The sequence below is a fragment of the Homarus americanus genome, unplaced genomic scaffold (genome assembly GCF_018991925.1).
Source record: "Homarus americanus isolate GMGI-L3 unplaced genomic scaffold, GMGI_Hamer_2.0 scaffold22232, whole genome shotgun sequence".
Lineage (NCBI taxonomy): Eukaryota > Metazoa > Arthropoda > Malacostraca > Decapoda > Nephropidae > Homarus > Homarus americanus.
Genome location: NW_024720295.1, coordinates 70,794 through 91,198, shown reverse-complemented (window position 1 = coordinate 91,198; position 20,405 = coordinate 70,794). Strand labels below are relative to the sequence as shown.

The following is a 20,405-nucleotide window of genomic DNA, read 5'->3' as shown; positions in this document are numbered from 1 at the left end:
AAATGGTGATAATAGTAGTAATAACAATAAAGACGTCAATAATAAGAAGAATAAGATGGAGAAGACTAGAGGGATAAGAGGGGAAGAGATAACTAGAGAAAGAAGAGGGAGGAGAGGGAGAAGGAGGAGGAGGGGGAAAATGATGAGGAGGAAGTGAAGAAATAAAAGGAGGAGGAAAAATATTAATAAATAATAAACGAGAAAAACGGAAAGAAATAGAAGCTGAAGAAGAGGAGGAGGGAGGGAAGAAAGAGGAGATGAAGCGTGAAGGACAATGATGAGGCGAGGTAGTTTGTGCATTGTGTTGAGGAGGAGGAGGGGAGGAAGAAGGAGGAGGGGAGGAGTAGCAGAAGGAGGAGGAAGAGGGGAAGATGAAGATGGAGGAGGAGAAGAAGATGAAGAGAAAGAGGAGGAGGATGATGAAGAGGTTTATAGACACTGGACAAAAGGCTACGTAAACTAAAGAGGTAAAACGATGGACAAAATCCCGAGTGTTCAGTTTAGGCTTGGTCTGTAAGGGTGGGGGGGGGTTGTCCAGAAGGGGGAGGGTTGTCCAGTGAGAGGGGGAGGGGTTTTGTCCAGTGAATGGGGAGGGGGTTTTGTCCAGTGAGAGGGGGGAGGGGTTTTGTCCAGTGAAAGGGGAGGGGGTTTGTCCAGTGAGAGGGGTGGAAGGGGGTTAACGGTAGGAGGTCAAGAGGTCATACATATTGTTAAGGTGAGGGTGAGGGGTTGAACCATGGGTCGAGTCTTCATGCTGCTATACCACATTGGTTCCGTTATATACACGTTTATTATTCATATATCTTCTTCTTCTTCTTTGTTCTTGTTCTTCTTCTAACATCTTTCTTCTTGTTCTTTCTTCATCTTGTTGTTCTTGTTCTTCTTTCTTCTTGTTCTTCTTCTAACATCTTTCTTCTTGTTCTTTCTTCATCTTGTTGTTCTTGTTCTTCTTTGTTCTTGTTCTTCTTCTAACATCTTTCTTCTTGTTCTTTCTTCATCTTGTTGTTCTTGTTCTTCTTTCTTCTTGTTCTTCTTCTAACATCTTTCTTCTTGTTCTTTCTTCATCTTGTTGTTCTTGTTCTTCTTTCTTCTTGTTCTTCTTCTAACATCTTTCTTCTTGTTCTTTCTTCATCTTGTTGTTCTTGTTCTTCTTTGTTCTTCTTCTTCTTCTAACATCTTTCTTCTTGTTCTTCTCCTTTGCCTTATTTTTGTTGTTTACTCCTTGTGTATTTTGTTTATCTTTGGGTCTTTACTTGTTTATATGTGTTATGATCCATCTCGTTCGTGGATTGAATACGACTTATGAAATGGATTGATTCCCTTTACTTTAGCTCCGAGTTGTGAAGTAGAGAGAGAGAGAGAGAGAGAGAGAGAGAGAGAGAGAGAGGTGGGAGTCAGGGAGGGAAGGAAGGAGAGAGAAAATGGAAGAGGGAGGAAGGGGGGAGAGAAGGGATGGAAGGCTAGAAGGACGGACTCAGTGGGGAAGGAAAATACGAAGGTGAAAAAGAGGGAGGGAGAGAAGGAAGGAAGGAAGCAAGGAGGGAGAAAGGAGAGGTCTTTTACTAAACCACACACGCACACACGCACACACACACACACACACACACACACACACACACAGGAGGACTATCGACCCTCAAGATGTGGCGAAGAGAGGAAAAAAGTGAAGCAGGTTTAGGAAGTTGGGTAAAACATTGCGGTTTAATGGTTTATTTACAGTTCCGGGCCTTGTTGGGGGGAGTGGGGGGGGGAGGTTGGTTGGGTAGGGGATGTTAGTGTCTCTGTTTCTTGTTATGTTTGTTATTGTTATTGTTAGTGTTATTATTAATGGTACTTTTTTTTGTCTCTGTTACAGGCATATCGACAGACCTGGTGCCGACGCTGCTTAACATGTACGATGCTCTCTACGCCAGGCTGAACGAAGGCACTGATATACCCCCACCTAAAGCGCCTGACGGAGGAGGAGGGGGTGATGGAGGAGGAGGAGGAGGTACTGGTGGAGGTGGAGGAGTCAGTGAGGAGAAAACTGGTACTTTACTGGGACTTCATAATAGCAATTTAGATTTAAGAAAAGTCTATCAGGAAGACACACTATCAACCAAAGAAAATGCAAATAGTGGTGCTATAGAAAACGGATTTAAAAGTGTCAAAGAAAACGGTTATCAAAGTGTCAAAGAAAATGGGTTATTAGCAGGGCAGACTTCGACAAAACGCCAAGAGAGGTTATTTATCGAAGAGAATGACTTAGACAATGAGAACCTGGTGAATAATAACATCAAGTGTGATAAATGTGGTGTAGGCAGCAGGACACAGAGGGAGAAGTGTAGGTGTAGCGTCAAAGTGAGTCTGGCGGAATCGATTACTTCAATGTTTGAGGATATTGAGAGAGGTTTGGACGCCGCCCCTCCACAGGGCTACGATAACTTGGATAAGAGATTACATAAGAGGGAGCATATCTACGCCGAGCCTCAGTTCCTCATAAAACCTAAGGCGGCTCCACAGTGCTCTACTTCCACTTCAACCTCCAACTCAACCTCCACCTCCAACTTAACCTCCACCTCCAACTCAACCTCCACCTCCAACACCTCGTCCTCGGTAAATAAGAACACTCCTTCACCCTCAGTCGGCTTTGACCCTCGTAAGTTCAAGGATGTCTACCGCCCCTTGTCCTCGATATCATCCTCGTCCTCGTCTTCCTCGTCATCTAACTCACTCCCTCGAGGCCCCACGGGAGTCACGACCTCGTACTTGGCCTCGGCGGAGAGCCTCGAGGACAACGACGCTGACCACTCGGATACGGAAGAGACCACGAGAAGACGAGACCGAACCATCAAGTCGAGACGGGAGAAGGCACAGCGTACAGGTAAGCCTCACTAATTAATGTTACACCTGTTCATTAGCACTTCATCAGGTAGGTCCGCCCAGGTAGGAAATATTTAGGCCTAGGGAAGGTGGGAGGGGAATATTTAGACCTCCCATTGTATGTCTAATTGATCCTATCTTGTGCCTAATTAACCCCATTTCAAGCCTAATTGACCTCATTCTAAGCTTAATTGACCCTGCATCATTTTCCAGGTATTAAAATTAATATACCTGGAGGTAATTAATGTTACACCTGGGTAATTACGCGCTAATGACCCACAAATAACCGGTTGAATGGGAGGAAAAACGTGAATAAATGGGTGTGAAGGAGTGGATAGGAGAAGAACCGTGGATAAATGAGTGGATAGGAGGGGATGGATTGGAGAGAGATGTTGTAGGGGTTTGGAGGTGGATTTGAAGGGAAGGGGTGGAGTATTAGGGGGTCAAAGGGATGGAGTTTTAGGTGGTCAAAGGGGTGGAGATTTAGGTGGTTAAGGGGTGGAGATTTAGGTGGTCAAAGGGGTGGAGTTTTTGGTCAAAGGGGTGGAGTATTAGGTGGTTAAGGGGTGGAGATTTAGGTGGTCAAAGGGGTGGAGATTTAGGTGGTCAAAGGGGTGGAGTATTAGGTGGTTAAGGGGTGGAGATTTAGGTGGTTAAAGGGGTGGAGTCTTAGGTGGCCAAAGGGTCAAAGATTTAAGGGGGTTTCTTCAGTACACTTCAGTGGATAAAGGGGTAAATATTGACTTATTAAGGGGTGAAGATTAAAGGGGAGAGGATAGAGAACACGTGTTAAGGGGGGGGGGCCTTGAATGCAATGAACCATTTGTTGCAGTGTAAAGGTAATTTGAGCGTCATAGGGGAGGGTGTGATAGGGGGGGATGAGGGAGGGAGGGGAGGGTAGGGGATGAAGGTATGGGTAGTGCAGGGGAGGAGGAAGAGGGTAGGTAGGGGGAGGGGAGGAGGTAAGGAGAAGGAAGGAGGGGTTAAGGGAAGGAAGGAAGACGAGAAGAATAAAAGAGGAAGAAAGATATAAAGACATGAGAAAGAGGAAGGAAGAAGGGAGGGGAGAGAGAGGGGTGTTGATTTTGGCTGCAGCTGCTGCGGTGTAGTATTGGGGTGGGGGGAGGGGTACACCACTACTACCTACCACACTACCCTCCATCTCTACCACCACCAGGAGGAATAGGGGAGTTAGATGAGAGAGGGGGAGGGGGGGGTAGGGGCAGGCAGGTGAGGATGAGTGAGGTAAACATTAGGAAGGACGGGGTACTAAAACCAAAATTGACCTCATTTGCATATTAGCACATTGAGTCGGGCTGTCCAGGTAACGCCACGCTGTATCACCACGAGAGAGAGAGAGAGAGAGATGCTAGGTAGGTATGTGAAGGAAAGATATGTATGTGTGTGTGGTGGATATTTTATGTATGTATGTATGTATGTATGAGTGAACAAATATAATAATTAATATCCACGTAGGAAATTATGTTAAGGAGAGATATTTCACGATTAATCACCCTAAACTCTCTCTCTAAATTATTTCACTGATAATTATCTAAGTAGAGGCAACCGAGTGAAGAGATGATTGATGTCTTGTTACACAGCTGACGAGGAGAGGGTGTGAGGGAGGGGTGAGAGGGTCCCCGTGAGTGAGAGGATGGTGAGGGAAAGTAGTAAGGAAGGGTAGGGAGAGAGGGACAGTGATTGGGTGAGAGAGGGAGAGTTATTGATAAAAGAGGAGGTAGGGGTGAGGATAATGGAGAGAGAGAGAGAGAGAGAGAGAGAGAGAGAGAGAGAGAGAGAGAGAGAGAGAGAGAACTAGTAATTGAGTAAATGAGAAATGTGTGTGTGTGTGTGTGTGTGTAAGGGGTCGCTGGACGGTTAAGTGGCGTTTCTGTTGAACGGCTGCCTAGGACCAGCTGGATGTGGAGAGAGAAAGAGAGGGGACCATAATACAGTGTTTAGTACTAGTGTGGTTGGGGGGTGACCACGTGCTGTTGATGGGGAGGTGGAGCCACGTGCAGGAAGAAGGGGTGGGGGGGGGTCCTCACGTCACAACACGTTCTGGTTTATGTCAGGGGTGTGGTGGTGGTCTGTTGTGCTGCTGGTAGTGGTAATTGTGGTAGTGGTGGTTGTCTGATAGTGGTAGGGAAGCTAAAGGTCTTTTTTTTTTTCTACGAAAATGCAGTAGATGTGTGTGTGTGTGTGTGTGTGTGTGTGTGTTAACTACTAAAACTCAACCGGAAATATAACTCATACTCACTTCACCCCCTCCCTCCTCTTCAGACGACCCCACCACTACTTCCTATACTGCCTCCTTTCCTACCTACCTCTTCCTTCTCACCTTCCTCTCATTATACTCCCTCCCACACCTCTGTTTAGCCACCTCCTACCCCTTCCTCTTTCCTCTTCTCCCTCTCTTCCCTTCTCCGTAGCTGCAAACACATCCAAGGGCAACCCTCACTTAAGTGTGTTTCCCCCAGATAGTGTAAACACATTTCCTCTCTGTGGGACGTTATGGTCACGCCGAGGGAAAGGAAGGAGGAGGAGGTGAGGGGAGGGAGAAAGGTGAGGAAGGAGGATGGGGGTAAGGGAAGGAAGAAGAGGATAGGAAAGAAGGGAGGAGGGAAGGTGAGGAAAGAGGAGAAAGGGTGAGGGAAGGGAAGGAGGAGGGAGAGGAAGGAAGGAAGGGAGGGAGGGGTTAGATAAAGATTGAAGAAAAGACAGGAAAATTGAGGACAAGGAGAGGTTGTTAGAAGAGGGGAAGAGAAAAGAGAGAGATAAATGGAGGAGAAGTGAGAAAAAGACCTTGATGAATGAGGAAGAGAGAGAGAGAGAGAGAGAGAGAGAGAGAGAGAGAGAGAGAGAGAAAAAAAAAAGAGAGAGTAATACCCAATCAGTCATGGATCGAAAATAACCCCATGGCCGTATCTTATGACTTAATTATCAATTAAATTAAAAAGTAGGGTGGCGCAGCACTCACTCACCCCACCCCACCCAGGCTAACCCAACCCAACCCACCCAAGCACCATCCGACCCAACCCACCTCATAATAATAATAATAATAAGAATAATAATAAAAATATGAATCGTGGTGTGTTGATCCCCTGTGTGTGTGTGTGTGTGCGTGTGTGTGTGTGTGTCCAGTAGAGCCGTAAACCAGACCACGGTCACAATAAGCGGCACATTGACCGCTGGTTCCCGTCTCACCTGCCTTACCTGCCACAGTTGTCTTAAATCACCTCTTGGCAGACGGTGGCAGATGAGGCGGAATTAGTTGTTATTTACTGTTTTTGTTATTTGTTGTTTTTATTTTTTTATTTTATTTTTCTGGGTTTATTTTATTTGTTTTGTAATTGTTTGTTGTTATTTAAAGTATGTTGTTGTTTTTATTATTACATATTATTATTATATTTTTCAGTGAGGAATTGAGGGGAGAGGAGGAGAAGGGGATGTAGAGTGGTGGGGGAGGTAGAGTGGTGGTGGGGAAGGTAGAGTGGTGGGGGGGGAGTTGATGGTGGGGAGGTAGAGTGGTGGTGGGGGGAAGGTGGGGGGAGGTAGAGTGGTGGTGGGGAGGTAGAGGGTGGTGGGGGAGGTGAGTGGTGGTGGGGAGGTGAGGGTGGGGAGGTAGTGGTGGTGGGGGGTAGAATGGTGGGGGGAGGTAGAGTGGTGGGGGGTAAGAGAGGGGGTGACAACATGGTAATAGAGAGTTAAGTGGGGGTATGGGGTGTAACAAAGGGGTATTGGGGGTAAGGAAAGGGACAAAGGGTAGAGGGAGGATGTGAGGTAAGAATGAAGGGAGGGAGGTAATGGAGATAGGAAAAAACATTTTGTGTTAGTGAGAAACAGTTGGTAAATGGAGGAAGGAGGGGGGTGAGGCAGTACCAACATCACCTCTACTACTTTTCTCTTTCTCAATACAAACACGACCTTCCTTCTCCTCCTTCTCCTCCTTCATCTTCTCTCCCTCCTTCCTTTCCTTTCCTCCTTCTCCTCCACCCTCCCTTCCTCCTCTTCCCCCACCTCCTTCACTTCACCTCACTCACCCCCCCACTCCACCCAGAGACGGTCAGTCGGTCACCGGTGCACGTGTGAGAGTATGATTCTGGGGCCGTCTTATGTTACTTACTTGACCTAGCCAGCTGTCACGCACCTCCCTTATGATCAGATACCACCCCTCATCCCTCATCCCTCACCTCACCCCCACCCTCCCTCACCCTCTCACCCCCTCCCCCTCGCTCGTGTCTGTGAAGGTCCTGTGCGGTGGCTGTGTATTATTATTACATACTATCTATTATTATTTGGTGTGGGGTGGAGGTGAGGAGGTGGGGGGGTGAGGGAAATGAGAAGGGATGATAGTGGTAAGTCTCTAGGGGTCGTCCAAATGGTGTGTGGGGGGTCGTCGCCTCTAGAGAACCATCAGAGACTAACACACAATGATCAGAGGACCACACTAGGAGACAGATTCTCCTCTTCCTCACTTACTACTGCCATTTGTGACATCTGCTCGATTTGTGGGTGGTAGTGGTGGTGAGTGGGAGTAGTGGTGGTGAGTGGGAGTAGTGGTGGAGAGTGGGAGTAGTGGTGGTGATGAGTGGTATGGTGGTGGTGGGGTGGTGGTGGTGGGAATAGTGGTGGTGGTGGGAATAGTGGTAGTGGTGTGTGTGTGTGTGTGCGTTAAGATTGTCGTAGGTGAGCCTAGATAAGTGTGTGGATGTGCTGGTGTAAGATGGTAGTAGTAGTAGTGGATATCTACTTATGTACTAGGCATTTAATTTTAAGGTAATAAAATGGCGGCGAAGGTGTACATAGGGTAGGATGGAGACCACGTTAAAAAGTAGTAGTAGTAGTAGTAGTAGTAGTAGTAGTAGTAGTAGTAGTAGTAGTGGTTGCAACGCAATAAGGTGTTGACTCAAGGCAGCGCCAGCACTTGGCCAACACCTCCTCCTGATAATACTGTGGGCGCCAGAGAGGTGAGGTGTGGGGTGAGGGGGAGGGGAGGGAGGGGGAGAGAAGAGACACTGGAGATCTTTTGTCCATGGGTAGCTTGACCACATAGCCTCCCTCCTCTCTCCCCCTCCCACTCTCTCTACCCCTCCCCTACCTCTCTACCCCTCCCACCTCTCTCCCCCTCCCTCTCCCCCCCTCCCATTCCCTACCTCCCATCAGTTATTGCTCACTTGAAATCGTCCCCCGTCTCTCACTGAACTAGTTACAGTATTACAGGTCTTGACGCCATGTAATGCCTTTCAAAATACATCTCTATTTACATTCGTTTTATATCTATTACCCTCAGTGAGCCTCGAGAGGTTCAAGTGAATATCTGTCTGTCTGGGTTAACGTTTATCAGAGGCGTTATTTTATCAAGGGTTGTGATGGTGTTGTTATTGTTATAGTTGATTTGAGAGTTACAGGTGGTTACAGGTAGATACAGGTAGATGCAGGAGTAGTTACAGGTGAATACAGGTAGATGCAGGTAGATACAGGTGGTTACAGGTAGATGCAGGTGGATACAGGTAGATGCAGGTAGATGCAGGTGGTTACAGGTAGAGGCAGATGCAATTGAATACAGTGGTACAGGTAGATGCAGGATTACAGGTAGATACAGGTAGTTACAGGTGGATACAGGTAGATACAGTGACAGATTAGATGCAGGTGGTTACAGGTAGATACAGGTGATTACAGGTAGATGCAGGTGGATGCAGGGTCAGATGCAGGTAGATGCAGGTGGATACAGGTGGTTGGTGAATATGGTGGATGCAGAATTGGTTACAGGTAGATGCAGGTGAGATGCAGGTAGATGCAGTGGTTGCAGGTGGAATGCAGGTGGATGCAGGTGGTGCAGGTGGATGCAGGTGAATGCAGATGGTTACAGTGGTTACAGGTAGATGCAGGTGCGAGATGCAGGATGAGGGCTTCAGGAGGGTAGAAGTGGAGAGAGAGAGAGAGAGGGAGGGAGAGTAGGTTAGGGTGGGTTAGGTTAGGTAAGGTTAGGTTAGGTTGGTAAGGTTAGGTTGGGTTAGGTTTAAGGTTAGGGTTAGGTTGAAGGGAGACACAGGGGTGATTAAGCAGGTATAATCAATCAGAGGTGAGCGCCTTTTACCTGGTGAAAGGGGCGGTGATAAGGTAACTCAGAGCTTTTAGCGGGGCCAGACAGGTGTATAGGTGACTCCTGGTGTCTGCTGGTCTATATACCTGCTGGTGGAGGTGGTGGTGAGGGTGGGTGGAGATGGTGGTGAGGGTGGGTGGAGGTGGTGGTGAGGGGTGGGTGGAGATGGTGGTGGGGTGGGTGGGATGGTGGTGATGGTGGGTGGAGGTGGTGGTGAGTGGTGGGTGGAGGTGGTGGTGATGGTGGGTGGAGGTGGTAGTGAGGGTGGGTGGAGATGGCGGTGAGGGGGTGGGTGGAGGTGTGGTGGTGAGGGGGTGGGTGGAGGGTGGTGGGGTGAGGGTGGGATGGTGTGGGGTGGGTGGAGTGGTGGGTGGAGGTGGTGGTGGTGGGTGGAGGATGGTGGTGATGGTGGGTGGGTTGGTGGTGGTGGTGGGTGGTGGTGGTGGGGTTGGGTGGGTAGTGAGGGTGGTGATGGTGGTGGTGGTGAGGGTGGGTGGAGGTGGTGGTGAGGGGTGGGTGGAGGTGGTGGTGAGGTGGGTGGAGGTGGTGGTGAGGGGTGGGTGGAGGTGGTGGGTGGGGGGTGGTGGTGAGGGTGGGTGGAGGTGGGGTGGTGAGGGGTGGGTGGGTGGTGGTGGTGGGTGGGTGGTGGTGGGGTGGGTGGGTGGGGTGGGGTGGTTGGTGGTGGGGTTGGGGTGGGTGGTGGGGGTGGGTGATGGGGTGGTGGTTGGGGTTGGTGGTGGGTGGGTTGGAGTTGGGTGGTGGTGGGGTTGGTGATGGTTGGTGGGGGTGTGGGTGGGTGTGGTGGGGGTTGGTGGTGGTGGTGGTGAGGTTGGTGATGGTGGTGGTGAGGTGGGTTAGATTGGTGGTGAGGGTGGTGATGGTGGTGGTGAGGTGGGTGGAGGTGGTGGTGAGATTGGTGATGGTGGTGGGTGAGGGGTGGGTGGAGGTGGTGGTGGGGGTGGGTGATGGTGGTGGTGAGGTGGTGATGGTGGGTGGTGTGGGGGTTGGGTGGAGGTGTGGTGGTGGGGTGGTGATGGTGGTGGTGGGGTGGGTGGGTGGTTGGTGGGGGTGGTGATGGTGGTGGTGGGGTTGGGTGGTGGTGGGGTTGGGTTGGGTGGGTGGGGGTTGGGGTTGGAGGTGGTGGTGGGGGGTGGTGATGGTGGTGTGGTGAGGTTGGGTGGAGGTGGTGGTGAGGTTGGTGGAGTGGTGGTGGTGAGATGGTGGTGGGTGGGTGGTGGGTTGATGGAGGTGGTGAGGGTGAGGGGTGGTGGTGAGGGTGGGTGGAGGTGGTGGTGGGGTGGTGGAGTGGGTGGTGGTGGGGGTGGTGATGGTGGTGGTGAGTTGGGTGGAGGTGGTGGGTGAGGGTGGTGATGGTGGTGGTGGGGTGGGTGGAGGTGGTGGTGAGGTTGGTGATGGTGGTGGTGGGGGTGGTGGTGGGGTGGTGGTGGGGTGGGTGGAGGTGTGGTGTGGGGTGGTGATGGTGGTGGTGGGGGTGGGTGGGTTGGTGGTGGGGTTGGTGGTTGGTTGGTGGGGTTGGTGGGTGGTGGTGAGGTGGAGTGGGAGGTGGTGGTGGGGGTGGTGATGGTGGGGTGGTGAGTGGGTTGGAGGTGGTGGTGAGGTGGTGATGGTTGGTGGTGAGGGTGGGTGGAGATGGTGGTGAGGTGGGTGGAGATGGTGGTGATGGTGGTGGTGAGGGTGGGTGGGGTGGTGGTGATGGTGGGTGGAGGGTGGTGGTGAGGGGGTGGGTGGAGGTGGTGGTGGGGTGGGTGGAGGTGGTGGGTGATGATGGTGATGGTGGTAGAGTGTTTCGTTGTGGTATGTGTTCTTCTTTTTCTTTGTTGTTGTGAGTAACTTAACAACGTATGACTGTGTGTGTGTGTGTGTGTGTGTGTGTGTGTGTGTGTGTGAGTGTGTGTGTGTGTGTGAGTGAGTGTGAGTGTGATTAATATATCATATATCAAGGTTTCAAGGTGTGAGGGGAACAATCAGGAGGTGTTTGGGGTGACTGGCAGGTGTGAGATAGAGGTGGTAGGCTGGAGGTAATTACTCTTTTTACCTGTTGAACTATATACCTGTTTCTTGGGGGGTAGGCCTCACCTGGCTCTGGGTACTGTTGCTTCAAAGGTGCCGACGACTGTGTGTGTGGGTGGGTGGATGTGTTTGTGTGTAAGGAGGTTTGTTTGTGTGTTTAAGGGGCCAGTATGTGGTGTATGGGGGGGGAGCAGTATGTATGTGTGTGGGTGGATATGTATGTGTGTGTAAGGGAAGGGGAACCTGTCCATGGAGCGGGTAATGTCTGTCTGAATTGGGGCTGTTTGTGTTTGTTTACATTTGGTAGTGTTGGTTATTTTCAACAATCTGTCCGTTTACCTTAACTGTGGGCGTGTATACTGGAGAGAGAGAGAGAGAGAGAGAGAGAGAGAGAGAGAGAGAGAGCCAACATCCACCCCTTTGATTGTGTATAGTATGTCATGACCAAAGCCGTCCCCTCTCCCTGTTACTGTGCTGTCATTGTATAAATATTTATGTCCCAACACCCAGAACATTAACAGTGTGTGTGTGTGTGTGTGTGTGTGTGTGTGTGTGTGTGTGTGTGTGTGTGTGTGTGTGTGTGTGTGTGTGTGTCCCTCGTCACCACCGGCCCTCACTATATTCTCCCCAGCACCTCACTATTTCCTCCTTACTCCCTCCATCACTACAACCTCCATCACATCCACTAATTATCTTTCCCTTCCTCCCTCTCTCCTTCCCTCCCTCAGTTTTTACTTTCCGTACTGCTCCCCTTACTGACGACCACCCCACCCTTCCTGTTGACTAGTGTGTGTGGGGGGTAAGGGGGGTATATAGTAAGATGGAGGGAGAGAGAGTTAATAGGAGGAGGAGAGAAGGTAGATAGAGGGAGAGAGAGAGAGAGAAGGAGGATAACTACAACGTTGATTAAGACAAGGAGATTAAAGGCTTCCTAATCCCTTCTGTAGGGTTGGTACACCTGTCTCCCTAATAATAACACAGTTGGCAACCCTGTCACCTTTAAATAATAATAATAACCATAATAAATAATGATCCTCACTACAAGAATATGAATAACAAATTGTAAATGAATAATGGATGTGTGAAGTTTTTATTTTCTCTTTGTTATTTGTGGTTTAGAATTAATTAGGGTTTTGTTTTGTTCCACAGGTGAGTTTGAGTGGCGTGTGTGTGTTGGGGTCCAGGTGCAAGGTAAGTGTTCACAGGTATATGGGTCCTGGGGTGACGTCATAGTAGGTCAGGATCAAGGTAAGTGTTCACAGGTATATGGGTCCTGGGTGACGTCATAGTAGGTCAGGATCAAGGTAAGTGTTCACAGGTATATGGGTCCTGGGTGACGTCATAGTAGGTCAGGATCAAGGTAAGTGTTCACAGGTATATGGGTCCTGGGTGACGTCATAGTAGGTCAGGATCAAGGTAAGTGTTCACAGGTATATGGGTCCTGGGGTGACGTCATAGTAGGTCAGGATCAAGGTAAGTGTTCACAGGTATATGGGTCCCAAGACGTCATAGTAGGTCAGGATCATGTAGTGTTCACAGGTATATGGGTCCTGGGTGACGTCATAGTAGGTCAGGATCAAGGTAAGTGTTCACAGGTATATGGGTCCTGGGGTGACGTCATAGTAGGTCAGGATCAAGGTAAGTGTTCACAGGTATATGGGTCCTGGGGTGACGTCACAGGTAACTAACAATTTGCACACCAACAACAACACTGTACAACAACAACAACAACAACAATAACACTGTCCAACAACAAAAACAACAAGACTACAACAACAACAACAACAACAATAACAACAACAACAACAACAACAACAACAATCTGAACACTAACATCAAAAGATTACGTGAGTTATCACCCCGATCACTCACCTGGCGATAAGATACCTGGCGATAATCCTCAGGTGTGCTTGGGGGGGGGGGAGTTACCACCAGGTGCTAATTGCGGCGTTAACTCGCTAAGTGATCTGCTCCATCTCTCAGCTCTCTGCTACATGGATTGATCAGTGTGTCGCTAATGTGCGTAAACGGCGTAAAATGCGTAAACGCGTTTATAAGTACAAGATGCTGGAGAGAACGTTACTTAAGCACTATGGAAGGATATAATAGAAAGTAATATTAATTCACTTTAACTATTATTATTGTTGCTATTTTTATTATTATTATTGTTGTTTTTATTTTTGTTTTATTTATATATTTTCAGGGGATGAGTTAAGTGTTTGGTCGCTGTAGACTTCCCACGGGTGAAGGAGGGAGGGAGGGAGGGTATCACCTTCCATTTGTTCCCTTGGGTAATAAACAGGCGCTCTTGTTCTCTGCTGTGTGGTGAGGGAGTGCCTCTCTCTCTTTACCTGTGTTTGTTTATTAAGTCGTGTGTGTGTGTGTGTGTGTGTGTGTGTGTGTGTGTGTGTGTGTGTGTGTGTGTGGTCTGCCTGGCGCCACGTTTCTCTCACTGTCTCAGATGCTACCACAGGGTCCACCTCTCCCCACGCCCCCTCCTTACCACCCGCGCCTTGTACCTTCACTCTTACACGCCCTCTAAGGTGGACCGTCGAGGGTGACTTGATAGCGTGGCGACGGGGAGACAGACGTCACCCTTGACACTGGAGAAACAGGTCATTCAGCCCTCCAGTCTTACCCTTGAGTGGTACTTGAAGGCGCCCTAAAGCCTTTTATCACGACATTGTTGAGTCCAGGGCGGTGACACACACACACACACACACACACACACACACACACACACACACACACACACACACACCCCACGTTACCACTTCCTTTCTTACTACCATCCACCGCCAGCACGAGTAAACAACATCGCCTGGCGTTCACTCACAGCCCACAACAAGAACAAAGGAAGCCTGAGCCAACCTAACCAACACTGGCACTGTTATGGCACCCGACCTTAAGTGGCACTATTACACAAGAAAGCATAAGGGGGCGTGGGGTGTGGGTGTAGGAGGGCAAGGGGCATGGGTTTAGGGCAGGGGACGTGGGGTGTAGGAGGGCATGGGTCAAGTAGGGTCACGCCATAATAACACAAGGGCGGAGACTGTTATGTGCTTCTTGTCAGCTACTTGACTGTCTCGCGCCTGTACGCCATAACACGCGACGCTATATTCCTTTTAAGGCGCACTGAAGCCCCTAAGACAAACGGGTGAAGGTGTACTGTACGCCTACACCTGTACTGTACACCTACACCTGTACTGTACACCTACACCTGTACTGTACACCTACACCTGTACTGTACACCTTTTAGCTTGGCGTATACTTCAAGGTAGAGAGGAACTTCAAGCGCTTATGAATGCCTGTGCTGGCGATGTTTTTTTTAATAGAACATAACTAAGCACCCTAAAGACTGGCGAACGTTCGTCAAGCGTATACGAGCCATATGCGTCCAGCTGTAGGGTAGAGAGAGAAAGAGAGAGAGAGAGAGAGAGAGAGAGAGAGAGAGAGAGAGAGAGAGAGAGAGAGAGTATAGCGCCAGACGGTAGAACTCCTCGTACTGGCACTGATCAAAGTGTGTGTGTGTGTGTGTGTGTGTGTGTGTGTGTGTGTGTGTGTGTGTGTGTGTGTGTGTGTGTGTGTGTGTGTGTGTGTGTGTGTGTGTGTGTGTGTGTGTGTGTGTTAGACAATTGAAGGTTTAGAATGAGGGACTAGGTTGCCAGGCACCTCACCAGGGGGGAGTAAGCTGGTACCCCGCCAAGTGTCTCGTCTAGTGTCTGCTGATGACATGGTCTTGGTATGGCTGGTAGTGGTGGTGGTAGTGGTGGTGGTGGTGGTAGGGATGTGTGTGTGGTGGTGAGGGTGGTAGGGGTGTGGTAGTGGTGGTAGGGGTGTGGTGGAAGGTGTGAGTAACCATCTTATCCATACACACATCCTCCCACGTTCATTGTATTACCCAGTCAGCAGGAGGAAAGCAGAGGGGTAGTGTAGCGTCCTGGGGTTAACACAGTAACAGTGGGTCCCTGCTGTGTTGGGTTAACACAGCAGGGAGGAAGGGAGATTGTGAGGGAGGAAGGGAGACAGGGAGAGGGAGGGTTTAGAATGGGTCTTCACCTCATCCAATGTTGACAACCAGTGTTTCGTCAGTTCAGTGCTGCCTTTACTGATAGATATTTTTGACAATTGAGGGATATTTTTGGTTTGTTTAATAGTCTGCTAAGCATAAACAGTGACCAATTTATATGTTACTGTGTGTGTGTGTGTGTCATAATACAGTCCCAGCACGAGCGAACAAGAGCGACTGGCGTTCCCTTTCACCTCTCTCACTGACTCGACACGAACGCCCGTCCATCATCTGCCAGCACTGACGTTCACTTCTGTCGTATATTTGGTGCACGTGTGTGTGTGTGTGTGTGTCTGGGTACATGGTCCTCTCTCTCTCTCTCTCTCTCTCTCTCTCTCTCTCTCTCTCTCTCTAACCTGACACATCAAAGACTTTTATACCAGAACGTGGCACTGTCTCCACCCCTCCACCAGTGCCAACCTCCACTACCTCCTCCACCAGTGCCAACCTCCACACCGAGTCTTAACCTTACTTAACGACCGTCCTAAGCTCATTGCAACACCCCCCAAACTATCACGTGTGTGTGTGTGGATTCATGTTACAATGCAGACAGACATCTCATCAATCACACAAGAGTACAAACAAGGTCTTGGTATTTTATCTATCTATCCATCTATCTATCTATCCGTCTATCTATCCGTCTATCTATCCATCTGTATCTATCTATCTATCTATCTATTTGCCCTCTCTAGCTTATTTCCCCATCTGAAGATTCACCTCCCTCCTCATCCCTCAGCAGGGGATGGAGGGAGAGAAAGAGAGAGTAGGAGGAGGAGTGGGAAGGAAGTAAGAGAGAGAGGAGGAGAGAGGAAAGAAGGAGGGGGAGAGAGTGAAGGAGGGAGGGGAGGGAAACACAGCACCAGGGGCCCCATGTTGACTCACAGCCCGAGGTCAATGGTCAAGGCTCACTGTGTGTGTGTGTGTGTGTGTGTGTGTGTGTGTGTGTGTGTGTGTGTGTTAAGTAGAAAGACATTTACCAAACACAAAAACACTAATAATTCTTCACCTGTTCTTGTTGTCTCCGAGGTAAGGTTTTGATAACGAAGGAGTAACGAGAGACTTGATAACGAAAGGGTGTAGAAAGAGTTAATAACGAAGGAGTAACGAGAGACTTGATAACGAAAGGGTGTAGAAAGAGTTAATAACGAAGGGCAACAGATAGGGTGTGTGGGGGAGAAATGATAACGAAGAATAAATAAAACGAGACTTGATAACGAAAGAGGAACAACTTGTGACAGAAACAATGGTGATAATGGTGACAAATACAGTGGTGACGGGAAGTGTACTAAGCTCAGCAGGTAGAATAGTGACAGAGGTACAGTGGTGACAGAGGTACAGTGGTGACAGAGGTACAGTGGTGACAGAGGTACAGTGATGACAGAGGTACAGTAATGACAGAGGTACAGTGGTGACAGAGGTACAGTGGTGACAGGTACAGTGGTGACAGGGTACAGTGGTGACAGTGGGTACAGGTGACAGAGGTACAGTGGTGACAGGAGTACAGTGGTGACAGAGGTACAGGTGGTGACAGTGGTGACAGTGGTGACAGTACAGGGGTGACAGAGGTACAGTGAGGACAGAGGTACAGTGGTGACAGGTACAGTGGTGACAGAGGTACAGTGGGATGACAGAGGTACAGTGTGGTGGAGTACAGGTGACAGAGGTACAGTGGTGACAGGTACAGTGATGACAGAGGGTGGTGACAGAGGTACAGTGGTGACAGAGGTACAGTGGTGACAGGTACAGTGGTGACAGGTAGAGTGAGTTAGCAGGTGTATCAGGCAGACGACATACCAGGCAGGATCACAGGTATGTAGTACTAGTTTTTGGACACTCCTGCGGGCAACACTGTATAACCCCCCCCCCCCTGTCCCTCTCCTGTACCCCCTTCCTGTCATCCCCCCTCCCTCCCCCCTCCTGTCCCTTCTTCCTTCTCCTGTACCGTCCCCCCTGTCCTCCTCCTCTGTACCCCCTCCCTCCCCCTGTACCCCTCCCTCCTGTACCCCTCCTTCCCTCCTGTCCCTCCCTCCTGCTCCTCCTGTACCTCCCTCCTTCCTCCCTCCTCCCCCCTCCCCTCCTTCCTCCCCCTCCTCCTGTACCTGCACCTCCTTCCCCTGTACCCTTCCCCCTCCTCCTGTCCCCCCCTCCTGTACTGTCCTCCCTTCCTGCTGCCTGTCCTCCCTCTCCTGTCCCTCCTGTTGTCCCCCTCCCTCCTGTACTGTCCCCCCTCCTGTCCTCCCTCCCTCCTGTACCTCCTCCCCGTCCCCCCTCCCTCCTGTACCCCTCCTTCCTCCTGTACCCCCCTCCCTCCTGTACCGTCCCTCCCTCCTGTCTGTCCTCCTCCCTGTACTGTCCCCCTCCTTCTGTACCGTCCCCCTCCCTCCTGTACCGTCCCCCTCCCTCCTGCTGTACCGTCCCCCTCCTCCTGTACCTCCTCCCTCTGTACCTCCTCCTTCCTTCTGTACCTCCTTCCTCCCTCCTGTACTGTCCCCCCTCCCTCCTGTACTCCTCCCTCCCCTCCTCCGCCCCCCCTCCTGTACCGCCCTCCCTCCTGTACCGCCTCCTCCTCCCCCTCCCCCCTGCTGTTACGTCCACTACTTGTTATGCTTCCTGCTGTCCTGTCTGTTACTACCTCCTTCCTTCTCCTCCTCCTCCTCCTTCTTCTTCTTCTCTTCCTCATTTTCATTTCTCTGTTTCTCCTCATTCTCCTCCTCCTCCTCCTCCATTTCGCATTCCGTCGCTGTATGGTGATAAGAGTTGAAATACAGGTCAGTGTTGAAGTCCCAGATTATCACGTACTTAACGGTGGGGAGGGAGGGGTGGGGGGTTGTTGGGGAGGGAAGGAGGTTGATGAAGTGGAGGGAAGGAGGGGTTGATGAAGTGGAGAGGGAAGGGAGGGGGTTGATGGGGGAAGGAGCAGAGTTGGGGTAGGTTAAGGTAGGGGTAGGGGAGGGGGAGAGAGAGGGGTAGATGAGGGTTCTTGGGCATATGGGGAGGAGGTGATGGGGTTATGTGGTGGTAGTGCCATTGTTGTGGGTAGTGTTGGCACTGTTTCTGTGTGTTGTGTTGTGGTGGTGGTAGTTATGATGACTTGGGCATTGGCACTGTCTGGTTGCTAGGGGAGGGGGGTAGGGGGCATAGTGCCAGAGGTGTGAGACGTCTTCAAGCTCAGGTGTCATGATGGCCTTACCAGATGGCACTGTGGCACTTGGGGGGTGTTAGAGGGGAGGCACTACGTGGGGGCGTTGGTACAGGAGGGGGTGGCACTAGGGGGTTACAAGGAGGGGGCACTAAGGGGGGGGTTACAGGGGGAGAATGGCACTAGGGGCGCTACGAGGGGGGGACACAGGTTGTTGTCAAGGAAGAAATACAATTACAGGTACAAGTCACTCCCACACGGTGACTGTATCACCAGATATATTTACGAGAGAGAGAGAGAGAGAGAGAGAGAGAGAGAGAGAGAGAAAACAACTACTTAGAAAACAGAAAGAGATATTTAAGAAGAAGAAAAGAGGGATAAGAAGAAGAAGAAGAGAAGTAACAAATAATAGGAAGTAAAAATGATAATGAAGATGATGACAGCTGATGACCACCACCCACCCACCACACGCCCACCCACCCACCACACGCCCCTGGTATACAAGGCAGGAAGTGTAGTGTTTGACTCTCAGCTGTCTGTCTGTCTCCCACCACCACCCGCCGGCCACCTGAGGGAGGAGAGGGAAGGAAGGACGGGAAGAAAGGCAAGAAGGAAGGAGAGACAACTAGATAAAGAGAGTCGGAGAGTATTTGAGGAAGACAGAGGAGAAGAGAGGAGTTTTGTATGTTCCTGTATGTATGTATGTATGTATGTATGTATGTATGTATGTGTGTATGTATGTATGTATGTGCATGTGTGTATGAGCCACAGTGTTGTATTACAAGATAAATACACCAAAAGGGATTAATTACTTCCTCGCTGTAATTTCATCCCCATCGACTTGCTGACGTCACCCCAAGCAAGAGAGAGGGGGGGGGATGTGTGTGTGTGTGTGTGTGTGTGTGTGTGTGTGTGTGTGTGTGTGTGTCTTTAATATTTAAGGTAACACACAACCTAAAACCCTTTAATAAGTCCCTTAATAGTTCAGGTAATTACAGGTAGATTAAGTCATGGCTCAAGCTATCATTTTCTCGTCACCTGGCTGGCTCTTCCCACGCTCAACGAGGTAATGGCCTGGTTAAGGGACAGTTGGGGCTGTTAGTGGTGTGAATCTTCAGGGCTGGAGTTTTAAGGGCCCTCCATACCTCGATTTTAGCCTGAAGGGTAGGAGGTGGGGGTAAGGGGAATAGGCGGTTAATTTTAAAGTGGAGAGAGAGAGAGCATATGTGTGTGTATTTTATGAACGTACATGTGTGTGTGTGTGTGTGCTACAGGAACAAGCCAGGATTGTTTTAGGTAATATAATGCACTCTGGGGGAGGCTAGGGTGGGGTGCGGGGTGAAGGGGTAAGTGGAAGAGGTTCAGGGCCAGACATACCCTAACCTAACCTATCCCAACCTAACCTATCCCAACCTAACCTATCCCAACCTAACCTATCCCAACCTATCCCAACCTAACCCAACCTAACCCATCCCAACCTAACCTCACCTACAACACGATCCTGTAAATGTAAAAGAAAATGCATTATTTTTTTTCAAGTTAATTTTATGGACTTACTCGTGTTGTGAGAGTCTCAGGACAGTTTTGACGCCATCTTGTGAGGAATCGACTGAGGGACTGTACTGAGGGAGGTGCTGTCCTGGCGTGTTCAATTAGTGGTGAAGGTTGTCTCCCGTCCCTTGTGTTTTGGGGGAGAAATTAGTGTGAGGATATGTTGAGGTGGGGGGAGGGTGGGGGCTCGTGTTGGGGGTGTTGGGGAGGGAGTGGCTAGAAGGAGGAGGGTGGGGATTGCTTGTTGGAGAGGGGGAGTAGGATTTGTGTGTTGGGGTATATACGTGCCTGTTGGGGATTGTTTGTAGTGGAGGATTATGTAGGGGGCAGGAGGGGTGATTATATATGTTTGGGAGGGGGGGTGACTATACATCTAGATCACAATAAAGACCCCCAGAGAATACCCATTATATCGGGCACCACCAGTACCCAGCATGACCTCTTGACCTTGATTGAGGTGGAGGGAGGGGTTAGTAACACACACAAGAGGTCAAAGGTCAACATATTTTACACATCAAAGAGACTAAACTGACTTGACCATTACTTAAGTATGAACTGTGACTTAATAGTGTAAGTCTATCGGTTGTTGCTGGGTAGTGTGTGACTGACTGACTGACACACACACACACACACACACACACACACAC

At 49.8% G+C, this 20,405-nt stretch overlaps 1 protein-coding gene across 5 annotated transcripts in view; it reads left to right on the top strand.

Annotated features, from left to right (window-relative positions):
* The window catches only part of LOC121860490 (pleckstrin homology domain-containing family G member 1-like), a 163,546-nt gene that overhangs the window by 81,241 nt on the left and 61,900 nt on the right, over positions 1–20,405 (top strand). For all 5 annotated transcript variants that reach the window (XM_042357652.1, XM_042357653.1, XM_042357650.1 and 2 more), the window contains exon 2: positions 1,856–2,863. In XM_042357652.1, the coding sequence (XP_042213586.1) occupies positions 1,856–2,863 (1,008 nt within the window). The remainder of the gene's footprint in view (positions 1–1,855; positions 2,864–20,405) is intronic.